The 15,202-nt window shown below is 47.9% G+C and overlaps 2 protein-coding genes across 2 annotated transcripts in view; one reads left to right on the top strand and one right to left on the bottom strand.

Moving 5' to 3' along the window:
- Positions 1 to 4,847: 4,847 nt before the first annotated feature.
- LOC120825399 (uncharacterized) lies at positions 4,848 to 13,143 on the top strand. The gene is made up of 5 exons (XM_078080394.1): positions 4,848 to 5,777; positions 6,226 to 6,403; positions 11,694 to 11,733; positions 11,820 to 11,892; positions 12,369 to 13,143. Exons 1-5 carry the CDS (start codon positions 5,746 to 5,748, stop codon positions 12,517 to 12,519), a joined length of 474 nt encoding a protein of 157 aa, XP_077936520.1. The 5' UTR covers positions 4,848 to 5,745; the 3' UTR covers positions 12,520 to 13,143.
- Positions 12,347 to 15,202, bottom strand: part of LOC144383318 (uncharacterized) — a 16,456-nt gene continuing 13,600 nt past the window's right edge. The window contains exons 20-29 of the mRNA XM_078080392.1: positions 15,060 to 15,162; positions 14,856 to 14,972; positions 14,620 to 14,771; positions 14,283 to 14,423; positions 14,103 to 14,160; positions 13,947 to 13,968; positions 13,765 to 13,860; positions 13,397 to 13,482; positions 13,196 to 13,233; positions 12,347 to 12,485 (exon numbers count right to left, since the gene is read on the bottom strand). The gene's annotated coding sequence lies outside the window, so the exon portion shown is untranslated. The remainder of the gene's footprint in view (positions 12,486 to 13,195; positions 13,234 to 13,396; positions 13,483 to 13,764; positions 13,861 to 13,946; positions 13,969 to 14,102; positions 14,161 to 14,282; positions 14,424 to 14,619; positions 14,772 to 14,855; positions 14,973 to 15,059; positions 15,163 to 15,202) is intronic.

The raw sequence follows: 15,202 nt of genomic DNA, 5'->3' as shown, positions 1-15,202 counted from the left end.
GACAAAGGCGAAGGCATTATCCATCAGGCGATACAAAACATGACAAAACTTCAGGAATCTATGACAAGAGACAAATCTCCCCCCCCAGATTGGCTCACACGGTTGTGGTATTCATGGAAAGGAACACTAATACAAGCAGCTACTATCCTCTGTGTTCTCTTCGCATTCGTAATTTGCGGTATCCCATTGATGTGTCATACGATTGCCCAACTCTTGAAGAAACAAATAGCTATGTACAGCCTTGGGTCACCTGATGACTCACCACCAAACTTGTTCCCTAGACGTGACTCTGACGATAACCCCAACAGTGACTCGGACTCCCTTGACGAGCTGAACACTTACGACCTCGACACATACGCGTAGTGACATAGTGACACACTGTGTGCATTCCTGGTGTTCTAAATGTTTTTTGTTTCACAGTAGCTTGCTAAAACAATGAGAAACAACATTCTCACAAAAACAGCTTTTATCCCTGCATTTATTAGTATGTAACGTAAATAGGATTGATATAATGACCTTTCCACAATATTCTATATCTGTATTGTGTGAAAAGGAATCAAGTTCCGGTATTGTGATTTAAACATGTTTTCATTTCTTTTTTATTTCAATACTGTAAACATGACATCCGGGGGTTCTTCTTCCTATTTTCCCATTTCGGAGGGGTTTTTTAGGGAGTTTTTGTTCTGTGGCAGGCAAAGTTTTGTGAGCGATGTTCAGATGTTCATGTATTGTGATAATTGATGAGGTAAATATCAGATGGTACATGTTTTGAGTAGGCATTCTAAATTGATTGCATAGTTTGTGATTATTATGTAATCAAAAGAGTGGAATGTAATAGGAAAATGATATGTGACCCTTTTAAATGCTTCATTTGTATAACCAGTTTATTAGTTGCAAGTGCTTAGATCACAAAGGCATGTATATACATATATATGTATATATATATGTATATATATATACATATATATATACATATATATATATATATATATATATATATACATATATATATACATATATATATATATATATATATACATATATATATATATACATACATATACATACATATATGTATATGTATGTATATCAGGAATCAGGAAACATTTATTAGCCAAAATATGTCAAACATACAAGGAATTTGTCTGGGCGGTTAGTGCGCGACAGTAGACAGACAAGACAATAGTGCACAGGTAATAAAATAAAGTGGAATGAAATGCTAATGCAATGGGTTAGTAAGAATAAGGCTAAGGCTATGGGTTAGTATAAAACAGGGGAATAAAGTTAAACAAATTTTAAATATTAAAAAGTTGAAAAATATTAAGCATAAAGTGCACTAACAAACAAGTAACAGACAAGAGACAAACTGACAAAGTGATGAATTGCAGTTAAAGTGACATGTGCAGTATGAGGGGGAGTGACCGGTGGAGTGTTATAGTCAGGCAGTGGGGGACCGGGCTCTGTTGATGAGCCCGACTGCCGACGGGAAGAAACTGTTCGTGTGGCGGGAGGTCGTAGTCCTGATGGACCTCAGCCTCCTGCCAGATGGAAGGGGCACAAACAGTTTATGTCCGGGGTGGGAGCGGGCTCTCGGTTAGTGGGTCGGCCGCGATCTTTTTAGCTCGCTTCAGAGACCTGGAAGCGAACAAGTCCTCCAGGGACGGCAGATTGCAGCCGATCACCCTCTCTGCAGAGCGGATGACACGCTGAAGCCTGCCCTTGTCGTTGGCTGTGGCTGCAGCGTACCAGACGGTGATGGAGGAGCAGAGGATGGACTCGATGATGGCCGTGTAGAAGTGGACCATCATCGTCTTTGGCAGGTTGAGTTTCTTCAGCTGCCTCAGGAAGAACAACCTCTGCTGAGCCTTCTTGGTGATGGAGCTGATGTTCAGCTCCCACTTGAGGTCCTGGGTGATGATGGAGCCCAGGAAACGGAAGGAATCCACAATAGTGACGGGGGAGTCACACGGGGTGATGGGGGAGGGTGAGGCTCTGTTCCTCCTGAAATCCACAACCATCTCCACTGTCTTTAGAGCGTTGAGCTCCAGGTTGTTCTGGCTGCACCACGACACCAGATGGTCAGACTCCCACCTGTAGGCGGACTCGTCCCCACCAGAGATTAGTCCAATGAGGGTGGTGTCATCCGCAAACTTCAGGAGCTTGACGGACTGATGACTGGAGGTGCAGCTGTTGGTGTACAGGGAGAAGAGCAGAGGGGAAAGAACGCAGCCTTGGGGGGAACCGGTGCTGATGGTCCGAGAGGCTGAGACATGTTTCCCCAGCTTCACGTGCTGCTTCCTGTCAGACAGGAAGTCTGTGATCCACTTGCAGGTGGAGTCGGGCACGTGCAGCTGGGAGAGTTTGTCCTGCAGCAGAGACGGGATGATAGTGTTAAAAGCAGAGCTGAAGTCCACAAACAGGATCCTGGCGTAGGTTCCTGGGGAGTCCAGATGCTGGAGGATGTAGTGGAGGGCCATGTTGACAGCATCGTCCACAGACCTGTTGGCTCTGTAGGCGAACTGCAGGGGGTCCAGGAGGGGGTCGGTGAGGGACTTCAGGTGGGACAGGACTAGCCGTTCAAAAGACTTCATGACTACAGAGGTCAGGGCGACGGGCCTGTAGTCATTGAGTCCTGTGATCCTGGTCTTCTTGGGGACAGGGATGATGGTGGAGGCCTTGAAGCAGGCTGGTACGTGGCATGTCTCCAGGGAGGTGTTGAAGATGTCAGTGAACACCGGAGACAGCTGGTCAGCACAATGCTTCAGGGAGTGAGGGGAAACGGAGTCCGGACCGGCTGCCTTACGGGGATTTAGTCTTCTAAAGAGCCGGTTAACGTCTCTCTCCAGAATAGAGAGGGTCGTTGCTGGTGGGGGAGGGGAAGGTGATAATGATGAAGAGGCGTGAGCACCTGATGGGCTGGGGGAGGGAGGGGAGGGGGACTGCAGCAGGTTGGTGGAGCTGTGGGGGATGGGATGAGGACATTGTCTTTCAAATCTGCAGTAGAACTCATTGAGCTCGTCTGCCAGGCGGAGGTCATTCATGGAGTGGGGGGTTTTTGGCTTGTAGTTGGTAAAGGTGTTTGAGAACTCTCCAAACCGAAGCAGAGTCACTTGCTGAGAACTGTTGTTGGAGTTTCTCAGAGTACAGTCGTTTACCGTCTATGTATGTATATATATACATATACATATACATATATATATATGTATATATACATATATATATATATATACGTATATATATATATATATGTATATATACATATATAAATATATATATATATATGTATATATACATATATATATACGCATATATATATATATATATATATATATATATATATATATATATATATATATATATATATATATATATATATATATACACATAAATGTATATATAGTCTCGGGAACGGAACTAGAGGGGTTGGGCGAACGAGTCGCGGGACTGGGACTGGAGGGGTCGGGGGAACGAGTCTCGGGGCCGAGATACATATATATATATATATACACATATATATATACATATATATATATGTATGTACATATACATATATATATGTACATAAATATATATGTATGTACATAAATATATATATACATATATATGTATATGTATGTATATATGGACAACATACATATATATGTACATATATATGTATATACATATGTATATGTACATATATATATAGATATACATATATATCTACATATATACATGTAGATATATATATATATATGTATATGTATATATATCTATGTATATATATACATTCTATTAGATTACAATATATTACATTATATTATATATACATTATACACAACATATATACATATATATACACAACCATTTACCTTGAGCGCTTACCTTAGTTTGCGCGCATGCAGCTTCTTCTTCTCTCTGTTGGCGTCCTGTAATCTTTGACAGCAGAGATGATGCAGTTTTCTACTGCGACGTCCCCTAATTTCAAAGAGAACAGCACCATTTCTTCATTGCCAATCATCTTTGACAGCTTCTTGAGAATAGTCTTGTTGAGGTCATTGACGTTATTTTCTGTGAAATCAAAGTGCAGGTTGACTCTTTTCACAGTTTTTTCAACAAGGCCCTGTACGAGGACCAGGATTTCACTTCCACTGATGCACCCTTCGCAGTTCTCTAATAACTTCGTAAAGAGCTTCTCCATGATTATCTCCGCCTTTACTCTTTCACTCACTAGGTTGTCCTGTGCAGGTCCTGCGGGCGTCTCTAGAGGAATGCTGCTCTGGTGGTCGACAACCGGTGACGGTGTCAAACTGTTTACCATAGCACTTCTCATCCTCTGAGCCAGTGGGGCGACCTGAGTTTTCTGCCACCACCGCAAAAGCCCTGTGAAGTTCCACACGCTGTACCATATTTCATGGTACATGGTAGCACTTGATGAGGATGCACTATGGGGGGACGGTAAACTGCCCATCATCCGTTGGAAGAGCATGTTGGTCAGCTTCCGTGTGATGACCAGGGATTGGCTTCTTGGAATTCCCTTCAACATTGGAGGCATGCGCTTCTGTTTTCCAAATTGTGCTTCGTCATCATCCAATCTTAGCAGCTCGGGGACAATTACTGCTTCTGGAGATTGAATGCTTCCCGTATCAGTCTGGCCGCCTGATGGGACATTCTTGTGGTTCTCAACTGTGTGTGAGGTTTCTGGAGACTCGTCATCTGTTCCATTCAGCCTGTCTCTGAAAGTGGTGGACTCAATAAATGGCTTCACGCTGTATTCTGAGTCCTCCATCTTCCCTGTCTGTGATGGTTCTACTCGATTCCTGTTTCTTTGCATATGCACTAGGTTGTCCTGTGCAGGTCCTGCAGGAGTCTCTAGAGGATTGCTGCTCTGGTGGTCGACAACTGGTGACGTTGTCAAACTATTTACTAAAGCACTTCTCGACCTCCTCTTACCTATATTTCTAGCTTCAAGTTATGACCAGATGTTACACATCAAAGGATAAATGCGATGACGTGCAACGGTTGATAGGCGACGACTGCGTCACCGACTGACAGCTGATATACTGTCAGAGCGATTATCGTCATTACAAAATGCGTCACAACTAAAGAAGTTAGATGGATCGGACTTTTTCTCAGCTGTGAACGAAGGTGCAATCTGGACATCGCTATTCGTCGCTGACGATTTACTTTGTGTGTGTTCCAATGGACTGGAGGACGTCAGCTAACGTTAGCATCACCGCCAGCGGCCTAATTAAAAAACAAAACTAGACTAAAACATAGCAATCAAACGTGACGTTGAATTGTTAAGTAGCTGTATGAGGTCTGTGTTAAATCAATTCATGCATTCTTTACCTAACGTCATAAAACAAAATACGAAGCGCAGCAGTTAAATCGGAAGTACGCACGTTAGATTTTCAAAGTAAAAGCAGACGCAACAGAACGCTAATATGATAGAAAAAAATCGTCTGTGATGCAAGCGTAACATTTGAAGAAAAGGTATTTTATGAATATAAATAAATCATTTGTGGCCAATGGGAGTGCGTCAGCAACAGTGGTTGACTACACGCAGATTCAACTCGTTTCAACGAGGAACTTCGCATCTTCGGGTTCGGGTTCGGGTACGAGGGCGCGGAGGAAGGGCTGCTGTACACAGCGGAGGTGGAGTTGCTGTGCAATCAGGCCTGGGGCAGCGTGCTGGAGGTGCCTTCTGGATCGAGGCTCAACCTGACCGGACTGGGGTTCCTGTCCTGCCAGTCCCACACCGTGATGGAGAACTACTCCTACTTCTTCTTCCATAGGTGTGTAAGTGCAGAACCTAATTCAAGTACCAACACTCTTTTGGACTCTAAACATTATTTTAACAGTTTATAGACGTTTAATTGTGGTCACAATCAAGTCCATTACGCTGAATAGCAACTAAAAGTTATTTTCATTTGTCCGTTTGTTTTGGAGCACTGATCAGTTCTATAAGCAATGGTTAAATATAAATATTTGGTATGCCAAGAGTATTTCCAGCAGGGGAGACTTGAGATTTTTATCTTCTACATCTTTGATCGCGGTGCGAGTTGTTTTGCAAAGTAACATTTTACCTGCAAAGCAAAAAGGCTCATTTAAATATAAATGCATCGGCCTATGCCATTTGCAAAAACATACTTCATTTGCTACAATGTCAGCCAAAACACCAATAATTCCCTCAGCCACTTCAGCTCCCTCTTCACAGTTTCTTCTGGACAATCTCTTCTGCAGGATGGATGAGAACTACAACATCCCCCCCCCCACGGCGTCAACTTTCAGGACGCCATCTTCGCCGACGTCCGACAACAGGCCCACCTTCTCCAGCCTCTTCCAGTTTTCCAACAGCACCCAAGGGAGCCATTCTTTCCACGTCTTCAGTCCGGAGTGGGGCACACCGGAGGACAACAGGGTAGGATATATTGTTTCCACAGCATCACATACAACATAACGTTTTCAATATGTAGCCTCTGAAAGGCTGCAAAATAACAACAACATATGGCTACTGTTTACAAATCAAGGAATAAATGTATAGAAACAGAATCTGCTGCTTGTTGGTCTTGTTTCTGTCGAGCCAAATTTGACATTTTATTTCCAACCACAAAAAGACAGCAGGCCTAGAATTTGTGCTCAGTACTGTTGATAGCGATGTATCTCTGCACACAACAAACAGTCCATCAATGAGCAAAGAAAGAAAAATAACGATGCTTGAAAACATGATTTGAAGATCAGCCGACAATTTAGTCAAAGCAATTTCTGAAGACACCAGGACCACAGAGAGCCTTCACATCTTCAGACTAAAGACACACAAGCTCTTCAGACTCTACCTCGACTAAAAGACTGTGGTGGAGGGGCGTGGTTAGCTCAGCTGCAGGGGGGAGAGCGGGGGAGTGGTTCAGGGGACGGTGCTGGTAGGTGAAGAGTAAGCAGGTGTGTGGAATCTGCACTAATTGCCTTCTTCAAAAGCAGTGAGCAGGATCCAGGTCGGGGAAAGGAACATGAGCCGAGCAGAGCTGAGCGGAGCACGGGAGCAGCACGCGAGGGCTGAGCGAAGCTGGACAGAACGGGCTTATTCCTGCTCACTGCCATTCCCCCTTTTTGGACAATAAAAACTGGTTACTCCCATCCGTGTGTCCGTGCGTCTGTACAGAACCCGTCGGTGGTAGCGCTAGCACGGCTACAGTGGCGCCTGGCCAGGGATGGACGCAAACGACCACGGAGAGGGCCTGATGGAGCCGGCGGTCGCGCTCGGACGGATGCTGGGGGAGATCGCCGCGATGCAGCGCGAGCAGGCCGAGGCCAACCGGCACGTCCTGGGGGCGCTGCAGGCTGCTGCAGACCGGCAGACCCAGGTACCTGAACAATTAGCAGCCCGACCAGTCGCTTCCCCGACGGTGCCGGGTCCCTCGGCGTATGCGGGCGTGGTGGTGCACAAAATGACCCCGGAGGACGACGTGCAGTCATATCTGGAGATGTTCGAGGCGATGGCGGGGGCGTGTGGCTGGCCGGCGGACGAGTGGGCGATCCGCCTCCTGCCGCTCCTAACCGGGGAGGCGCAGACAGCGGCCCTGGGCCTGCCTCCCGGTCCCAGGCACATCTACGCCAGCGTGAGGAAGGCCATCATGGACCGACTGGGGCTCTCCCCCGAGGACCATAGGAGGCGGTTCCGAGAGGCGAGGCTGGGGCCGGGGGACCGCCCGTTTGCGTTTGCCCAGCGACTCGCAGACGCGGCCAACAGGTGGCTGCAGCCGGAGGGCGCGGGAGGGGCGCCGGCGGTGGTGGAGAAGGTGGTGACAGAACAGTTCCTGGAGGGTCTTCCGCCGCGGACGGCTGCCTGGGTCCGCTACCACCGGCCGGCGACGCTGGAAGCCGCCGTGACCCTCGCCGAGGACCACCTGGCGGTGCACCCCGGGGGCCGTGGGGAGGGCGGTCGGCCGACCGCATCGACGCAGCCCGTTCCCGCGCCACGACGGAGTTCCCCGCTTCCTGTTGCGGCTCGGCCCCCTCCGTCCCAGCGCGCCCTAGCCCCTCAACGGGGTACTGATCCACCCGGCCTGGCCGGCACCCTCCCTGACCTACAGAGGGCTCCTCAACCGCCAGGGCAGGAGTGTTGGAGGTGCGGGCAGCCCGGACACTACCGGCGGGAGTGCCAGCTAATGGAGGTGGGCCAAACGGTACGGGTTGCCGGGCCTCCAGCACCCTCCCCCGGTCTGGGAGCGACGCTGCAGACGGGGAGGGGGAATCGGCGGGGCCTCCTATGGGGACGCCGCCGATGCCAGAGCTACGCTCCATGGAAGATTTTCCACTGGAGCAGTCTCGTGATGATACTCTACGCTTTGCCTTCGACCAAGTGATGCAAATTGATGGTCAAGTGGTGCGCCCCGACGCCGTATTATCATACCCGCACTTTTCACTGATTAGGGACAGGCTATACAGAGTGAGTCGCGACACTCAGACAGGGCAGGAAATTACGCAGTTGTTGGTACCGAAAAGCCGCCGGGAAACGGTTTTCCAGGCGGCTCACTATAACCCGATGGCGGGCCACCTGGGTAGCGACAAAACTCTGGACCGGATAGTAGCCCGATTTTACTGGCCAGGCATCTGGGCGGATGTGCGCCGCTGGTGTGCATCCTGCCCGCAGTGCCAGCTGGTGAACCAGCCGGCCATCCCGAAAGCGCCGTTGCGTCCGCTGCCGTTAATGGAGCTGCCGTTCGAACGCTTAGGTATGGACCTCATCGGGCCATTTCACCGGAGTGCACGAGGGTATCGCTTTGTGTTGGTTCTGGTGGATTACGCAACCCGATATCCCGAGGCAGTGCCGTTGCGCAGCATCTCCGCCAAGAATGTTGGGCAGGCGCTGTTTCAGGTCATCTCCCGAGTCGGAATCCCGAAAGAGATTCTGACGGACCAGGGCACCTCGTTCATGTCACGCACACTACGAGAACTGTACGAATTGTTGGGGGTTAAGTCCGTTCGGACCAGTGTGTACCATCCCCAGACTGACGGCCTGGTGGAGCGGCTGAACAAGACACTGAAATCCATGATTCGTAAGTTTATTCACGACGATGAACGTAATTGGGATAAATGGCTTGACCCTCTGCTGTTTGCAGTACGGGAGGTCCCCCAGGCCTCCACGGGATTTTCTCCCTTCGAGCTGCTGTTCGGCAGGAGACCACGGGGGGTGCTCGACCTGCTTAAGGAACACTGGGAGGAGGGTCCGAGCCCCGGTAAGAACGAGATTCAGTACGTCCTGGACCTGCGAGCCAAACTCCACACACTGGGTGAGTTGTCACGTGAGAATTTGCTCCAGGCCCAGGAACGGCAACAGCGGCTGTACAACAGAGGGGCCAAGCTGAGACAATTCACACCGGGAGAGAAAGTGCTTGTATTACTTCCTTCTTCCAGCTCAAAACTACTCGCCAAGTGGCAAGGGCCCTTTGTGGTCACACGGCGGGTAGGGGACGTCGACTACGAGGTGGTGCGATCTGACAGGGGGGGAGCCACGCAGATCTACCACCTCAACCTCCTTAAAGCATGGAGAGAGACTGAGTCCGTGTCCCTGGTGTCTGCAGTAGCGGAGAGCGAGGAGCTGGGGCCAGAGGTCCCAAAGTCCACCGATCCCACCCGGCTCCCGTCCGACGCCCGTCTCTCTGCAGCCCAGCAAGCGGACATAGCCCGGTTGCAAGATCAATTTAATGATGTGTTCTCCTCCCGGCCAGGTCGCACGGACCTCATAGTGCATCACATTGAGACGTCCCCGGGCGTGACGGTGCGGACGCGGCCCTACAGGTTACCTGAACACAAGAAGAAAATGGTTCAGCGAGAATTGGCCGCTATGCTGGAGATGGGGGTAATAGAAGAGTCCAACAGCGCCTGGTGCAGCCCCATTGTTCTTGTCACCAAGAAGGATGGCTCAATAAGGTTCTGTGTGGATTATCGCAAGGTGAATGCGGTCTCACGGTTTGACGCTTACCCGATGCCCCGGGTCGACGAACTCCTGGACCGATTGGGCACCGCGCAGTTTTTTACGACACTGGATTTGACCAAGGGCTACTGGCAGATTCCCTTGTCACCAGAGTCCAGGCAAAAGTCGGCGTTCTCCACTCCGTTTGGATTGTACCAATTCACCACGCTTCCCTTCGGGCTGTTCGGCGCCCCGGCCACCTTCCAGCGCCTCATGGACCGAGTGCTGCGTCCGCACGCTGCGTATGCTGCCGCCTACCTGGATGACGTCATCATCCACAGCACCACGTGGGCGGAGCATGTGCGGCGGGTGGGCGCGGTGCTGGAGTCCCTGAGGCAGGCTGGGCTCACCGCCAACCCGGGGAAGTGTGCAGTTGGACGGAGGGAGGTACGGTATCTGGGGTACCACTTGGGCGGCGGGCGGGTGCGCCCGCAGGTGGACAAGACCGCAGCCATTGCAGCCTGCCCACGGCCCAAGACAAAAAAAGAGGTGAGGCGGTTTTTGGGGCTGGCAGGCTTCTACAGGAGGTTCATACCGGGCTTTGCGGAGCTGACCAGCCCCTTAACTGACCTGACCCGGAAAGGTGCCTCAGATCCGGTCCAGTGGACGGAGCGGTGCCAGTGGGCGGTTGAGGGGGTGAAACGAGCCCTCTGTGGGGAACCATTGCTCCATACACCTGACTTCTCTCTCCCTTTTGTCTTGCAGACTGATGCGTCGAACAGAGGGCTGGGGGCCGTTTTGTCCCAGCAGGTGCAGGGGGTGGACCGCCCGGTCCTCTACATCAGCCGGAAGCTGTCGGAAAGAGAGGCCAGGTACAGTACGGTCGAAAAAGAGTGCCTGGCCATCCGGTGGGCGGTCGACTCCCTGCGGTATTACCTCCTGGGACGCCAGTTCACTCTCTGTTCGGACCACGCCCCGCTGCAGTGGCTCCACCGCATGAAGGATGCCAACGCCCGGATCACTCGGTGGTATCTGGCTCTACAGCCTTTTAACTTCAAGGTGATCCATAGGCCGGGGGCGCAGATGGTCGTGGCGGACTTCCTTTCCCGCCCTCAGGAGGGAGGGGGGGGGGAGTCGGTTCGGCCGGATGGCTCCCCGGCCTAAGTCGGGCGGTGGGGGTATGTGGTGGAGGGGCGTGGTTAGCTCAGCTGCAGGGGGGAGAGCGGGGGAGTGGTTCAGGGGACGGTGCTGGTAGGTGAAGAGTAAGCAGGTGTGTGGAATCTGCACTAATTGCCTTCTTCAAAAGCAGTGAGCAGGATCCAGGTCGAGAGAAGAACATGAGCCGAGCAGAGCTGAGCGGAGCACGCGAGGGCTGAGCGAAGCTGGACAGAGCGGAGCCGAGTGCGAACAACGGGCTTATTCCTGCTCACTGCCATTCCCCCTTTTTGGACAATAAAAACTGGTTACTCCCATCCGTGTGTCCGTGCGTCTGTACAGAACCCGTCGGTGGTAGCGCTAGCACGGCTACAAAGACTAACAAATTGTAGCACTTAAATTGTACTTGTAACGTCACTTATCTATAGCAAATTGTAAATTGGCTTATTAGAGGAAATTGCACTTTCTTGTTTCTTGTTCTTCTGAGTTTGTATCGTTATGGTCGAATGCACTTACTGTAAGTCGCTTTGGATAAAAGCGTCAGCTAAATGACATGTAATGTAATTCAAGGAAAATGCCATTATTTAGCTCAACTCAAAAGCACGAGGTTAATGCTTGTGATTTCTGCATCTCGTCCCCACAGGGAGCGTCCTGCAGCCATCTCCATCGCAATCAAGAGCAGGGTGAGGGTGCAGCCTTTTCATTCACACGAATCACTGCCCTTCAGGTGGCAGAATATTAACACCTCCTCTTGTCATGTGTTCTACAGCCAACGCCACGGAGCCGGACTTCAAGTCGAAGGATTGGGTGTTCCTCAACTACACGCAGGGCTGTAGTGGAGGGTAAACGCACGTAAACGCCGTTTACGCACCTCTAGAATTTTGGAAATAGCGTTTACGCACCTATAAATAGCGTTTACGCACCTCTAAGTGGCGTTTACGCAAGTTCCCTGCGCCTTGTAGATCCACCACAACCTCCAACTCTCACTAGACCACTAGACCATATGATGGATCTATCTATTGTTTTAGTAATAAAAAGCCAGTAAGTGATACAACGGCTTCCCATTTTAGTGCAGCTAAGCGAATATGGACTAAGATCACTTGCCGCCCTGGTTACAATCTCTACTTTGGGAACTAATCAATGGGTATGTGATTTATATGAACAAACAATAACACTGGGTGGGTGCCATCAAGACGTGTCTAAAATTGAATGTCGGTATATAATAGGAGTTACCAGTATTTTCATTTAAATTAATGTTGACTACAATTGTTGACAAAAGAATTTGCCTGAGCTAGATTGTGTGCATGACTGTTTTTAGACAGAAACAGAAGAATACGGACGTTTGGCCGGCAACGGTGAAGCCCAGTGAGCAGAGAACGAGGTCCAGGCCGAGGGAGACGCACCAGACAGCTGTCAGCTCACGTCAAACAGGATGCTGTGTAAAGCAGAGGTTAGCAACGGGACAATAATAGTTCAGCAAGAACCGTCAGGACACAACAAGGCAGGCGATACGGGACAACGAGCTCAGGTACGTCGGGTGCACAGGTAATGCTCTGGCGGAGAACAAGGGGAAGAGGGAGGCTAGAAATAGTGTCTAATTAGAGGAAGCAGGAAGAGAGGACGATGAGATGAAAGAATGAGAAGCAGCTGGGAATGAATGAGCAGGTGTAATTAAGTGAAGGGGGGGTGCGAGTGTGTGTAAATGACAAGAAAGGGGTGGAAAGGAAAAAGAGGAAGGTACCCGGTTTATGACAATATCATGCTATAAACAGTTTTTCATTGTTTACTAGGGAGACAAACGTGTATTTCTTAAAAAGTATTTTATTAAAGAATCACTAGATTCATCTATATGGTGTTTTTTCACGTCCATTGTTTTTACTGTGCATGAATGCAATGCATAAATCAAGTTCTGATGTTTTGTGAATGCGCTGAATGATATCTGCCATCAAGTGTTGCGTTTGAGCAGATAAGTCCGTAAAACAGTTTTGTTTTAAGCCTAGTAATCTTGACAAAAATATATAATATTACTAGTGGGTGAAATAAAATAATCTCTGCTTTGTTTTTTAATGCAGAAATAAATGTGCTCAAAATCATCTCTGTAATTGTGTCTTGGTTATGTACTGCAACGATTTGAACACTTCTTACCACTGCTTTCTCGGTCACTCCCTGACGTGTCTTCAGCACTGAGAAAAAAATTAGGTCTTTGAATGAACTGCTACCACATTCTGTGATTACAATGATGTCAACTTGACGTGCAAAACGCTGTTAGCCAGCATTGTCACAGTCAATTTAGGGATGTTGCACATATTCATGCTCGCCCACAATTAAAATGAAAGTTGTGTCTACCTTTTTTTTGATGTGTTCTCCAGCAGCAGAGATTCTGCCTGGTATCGACACATGTTACTGGTCCTTTGCAACCACTCAATCAAGACCTATAAAAATATTCAGAATCTTATCATACATGTTTATTTCACTGAAATGGATACTTTCCATTACCTATGTACCCAGTTAAGTTAGGCTTCTTACAGCTAGACATTGATGCTCAGTCATCCTGCAGTTGTAAGTTTGGGTTATATTCTCTGAATGGTGTTTTCAATTGTCCATTGATACTTGATCTCTCAACTACTTAAGTCACAAATAAATGTGATTATTTTCCGCTGTAAACATAATAGTTGCAGTAGTGGCTGATTTGGTTAATTTCCTCTATATCTCACCTCTGGCAAAATGACCTCTGTAATAAATAGCTGCTTCTCAGCTACAGTTCCAGTTACCGACAGTATGCTGTCCAGACGCTGGACAATCTGTTCTGTCTGTGGAAACAAGTAAATAGGAAAAACGTCAAAAAGCATTTCATATACCATCCCAAAAATAGAACTGTTTGAGAGAAGATGCCCACTCTGCAGTTTTCTCTCCAAGTCCTGCAACATAAGATGAATGTTTTATAAATTTAGTTTTTAACCAGTCTGAACAGTGTGTATGATTGTTAACTACCATTTTATATGAAAAAACGTTTTACAGCTCACTTGAGAAAATGTACAATGTATGTCTCTACCTTTATCTCTTCATCCTTCAGTATTTCTTCTGCTTTAACAGACTCCAAGATGTTGTCTCTGTTTAAGAGAAAAGCATAGGCTGAATTTGACAACAATCTTTTCATGTGGTACTTTTACAACATACTCCAATATCACAATGTTTATATCATATATGTAAGGAGCCATGAGATTATTCTTACACATCTGTGACAATGTTGTATCCACAAAAGAAATCCTTTGATGCGCAGTAACCTTCCACCCCGGCGCACTCAAAATGCAGCCATTTTTTGCAAGATGAGCACTGAACCCATTTGTTTTGCTTGATGTGGCTGTGGAAAAGCCTACGAAAAAACAGAAGTGGGACAACTTATTCCACAATCATTTTAAAATACTATCAGGTTCGTCAATAGCAAATGTTCCCACATGTAGAGCATTTTCCCTTAAAAGATAAGTTACTTACATAAAACCGAACTTTTCAACTTTTCTGTGTGTGAAATAAATTAAGTATGTTTGAGTTGTCACCAATATTGCACATACCTAGTTGTCCCAGTTTCTCGGTGGAACAAACATGCCTTTTTTTTCCAGGCCAGGCAATGTCTGCTGGAGTCTGTATTTTTTGCTTCAGCTTCCTGAAGTCTTGTTTCACAGACTTTCTTCTTCATCCTTTCTTCTGCCGTTGGTGGGAAGTCCTGTGTAATCATGACCTTTGTTGTAGTCACAGTATTTCTCTTAACATTATACATTTTAAGAGACTTAAAATTAGTTAGTCTTACCTCAGCATCGACATGTTTTATCATGTGGGCTGCGTGGTGCAATCGAAGGGTCCTGCATTGGTTCAAAGTGAGAGCCTCCCCAGTGACCTCTAGATTTCCCACTTCATTTTCTGCGGCCTATGGAAACAATTTGCTTAGATCATTCCCACAAAACACACATGCACTGAACAGTTGGACAAGCAGCTCAGACAACAAGCAACTCACAGAACAGACAAACACTCCACAATTAACACAGTCGTTCTGCTTCCACTGTGTAGGACATGTAACAGTCCAATCTTGAAGGCTGCCCGAACATCTGAAGGCATTTCTACAAAAGAAACAAGTAACAATAATTTTTTAGTCATCAT

The sequence above is a fragment of the Gasterosteus aculeatus genome, chromosome 9 (genome assembly GCF_964276395.1).
Source record: "Gasterosteus aculeatus chromosome 9, fGasAcu3.hap1.1, whole genome shotgun sequence".
Classification (NCBI taxonomy): Eukaryota; Metazoa; Chordata; class Actinopteri; order Perciformes; family Gasterosteidae; genus Gasterosteus; species Gasterosteus aculeatus.
This window is presented reverse-complemented; position numbering and strand designations above follow the sequence as displayed.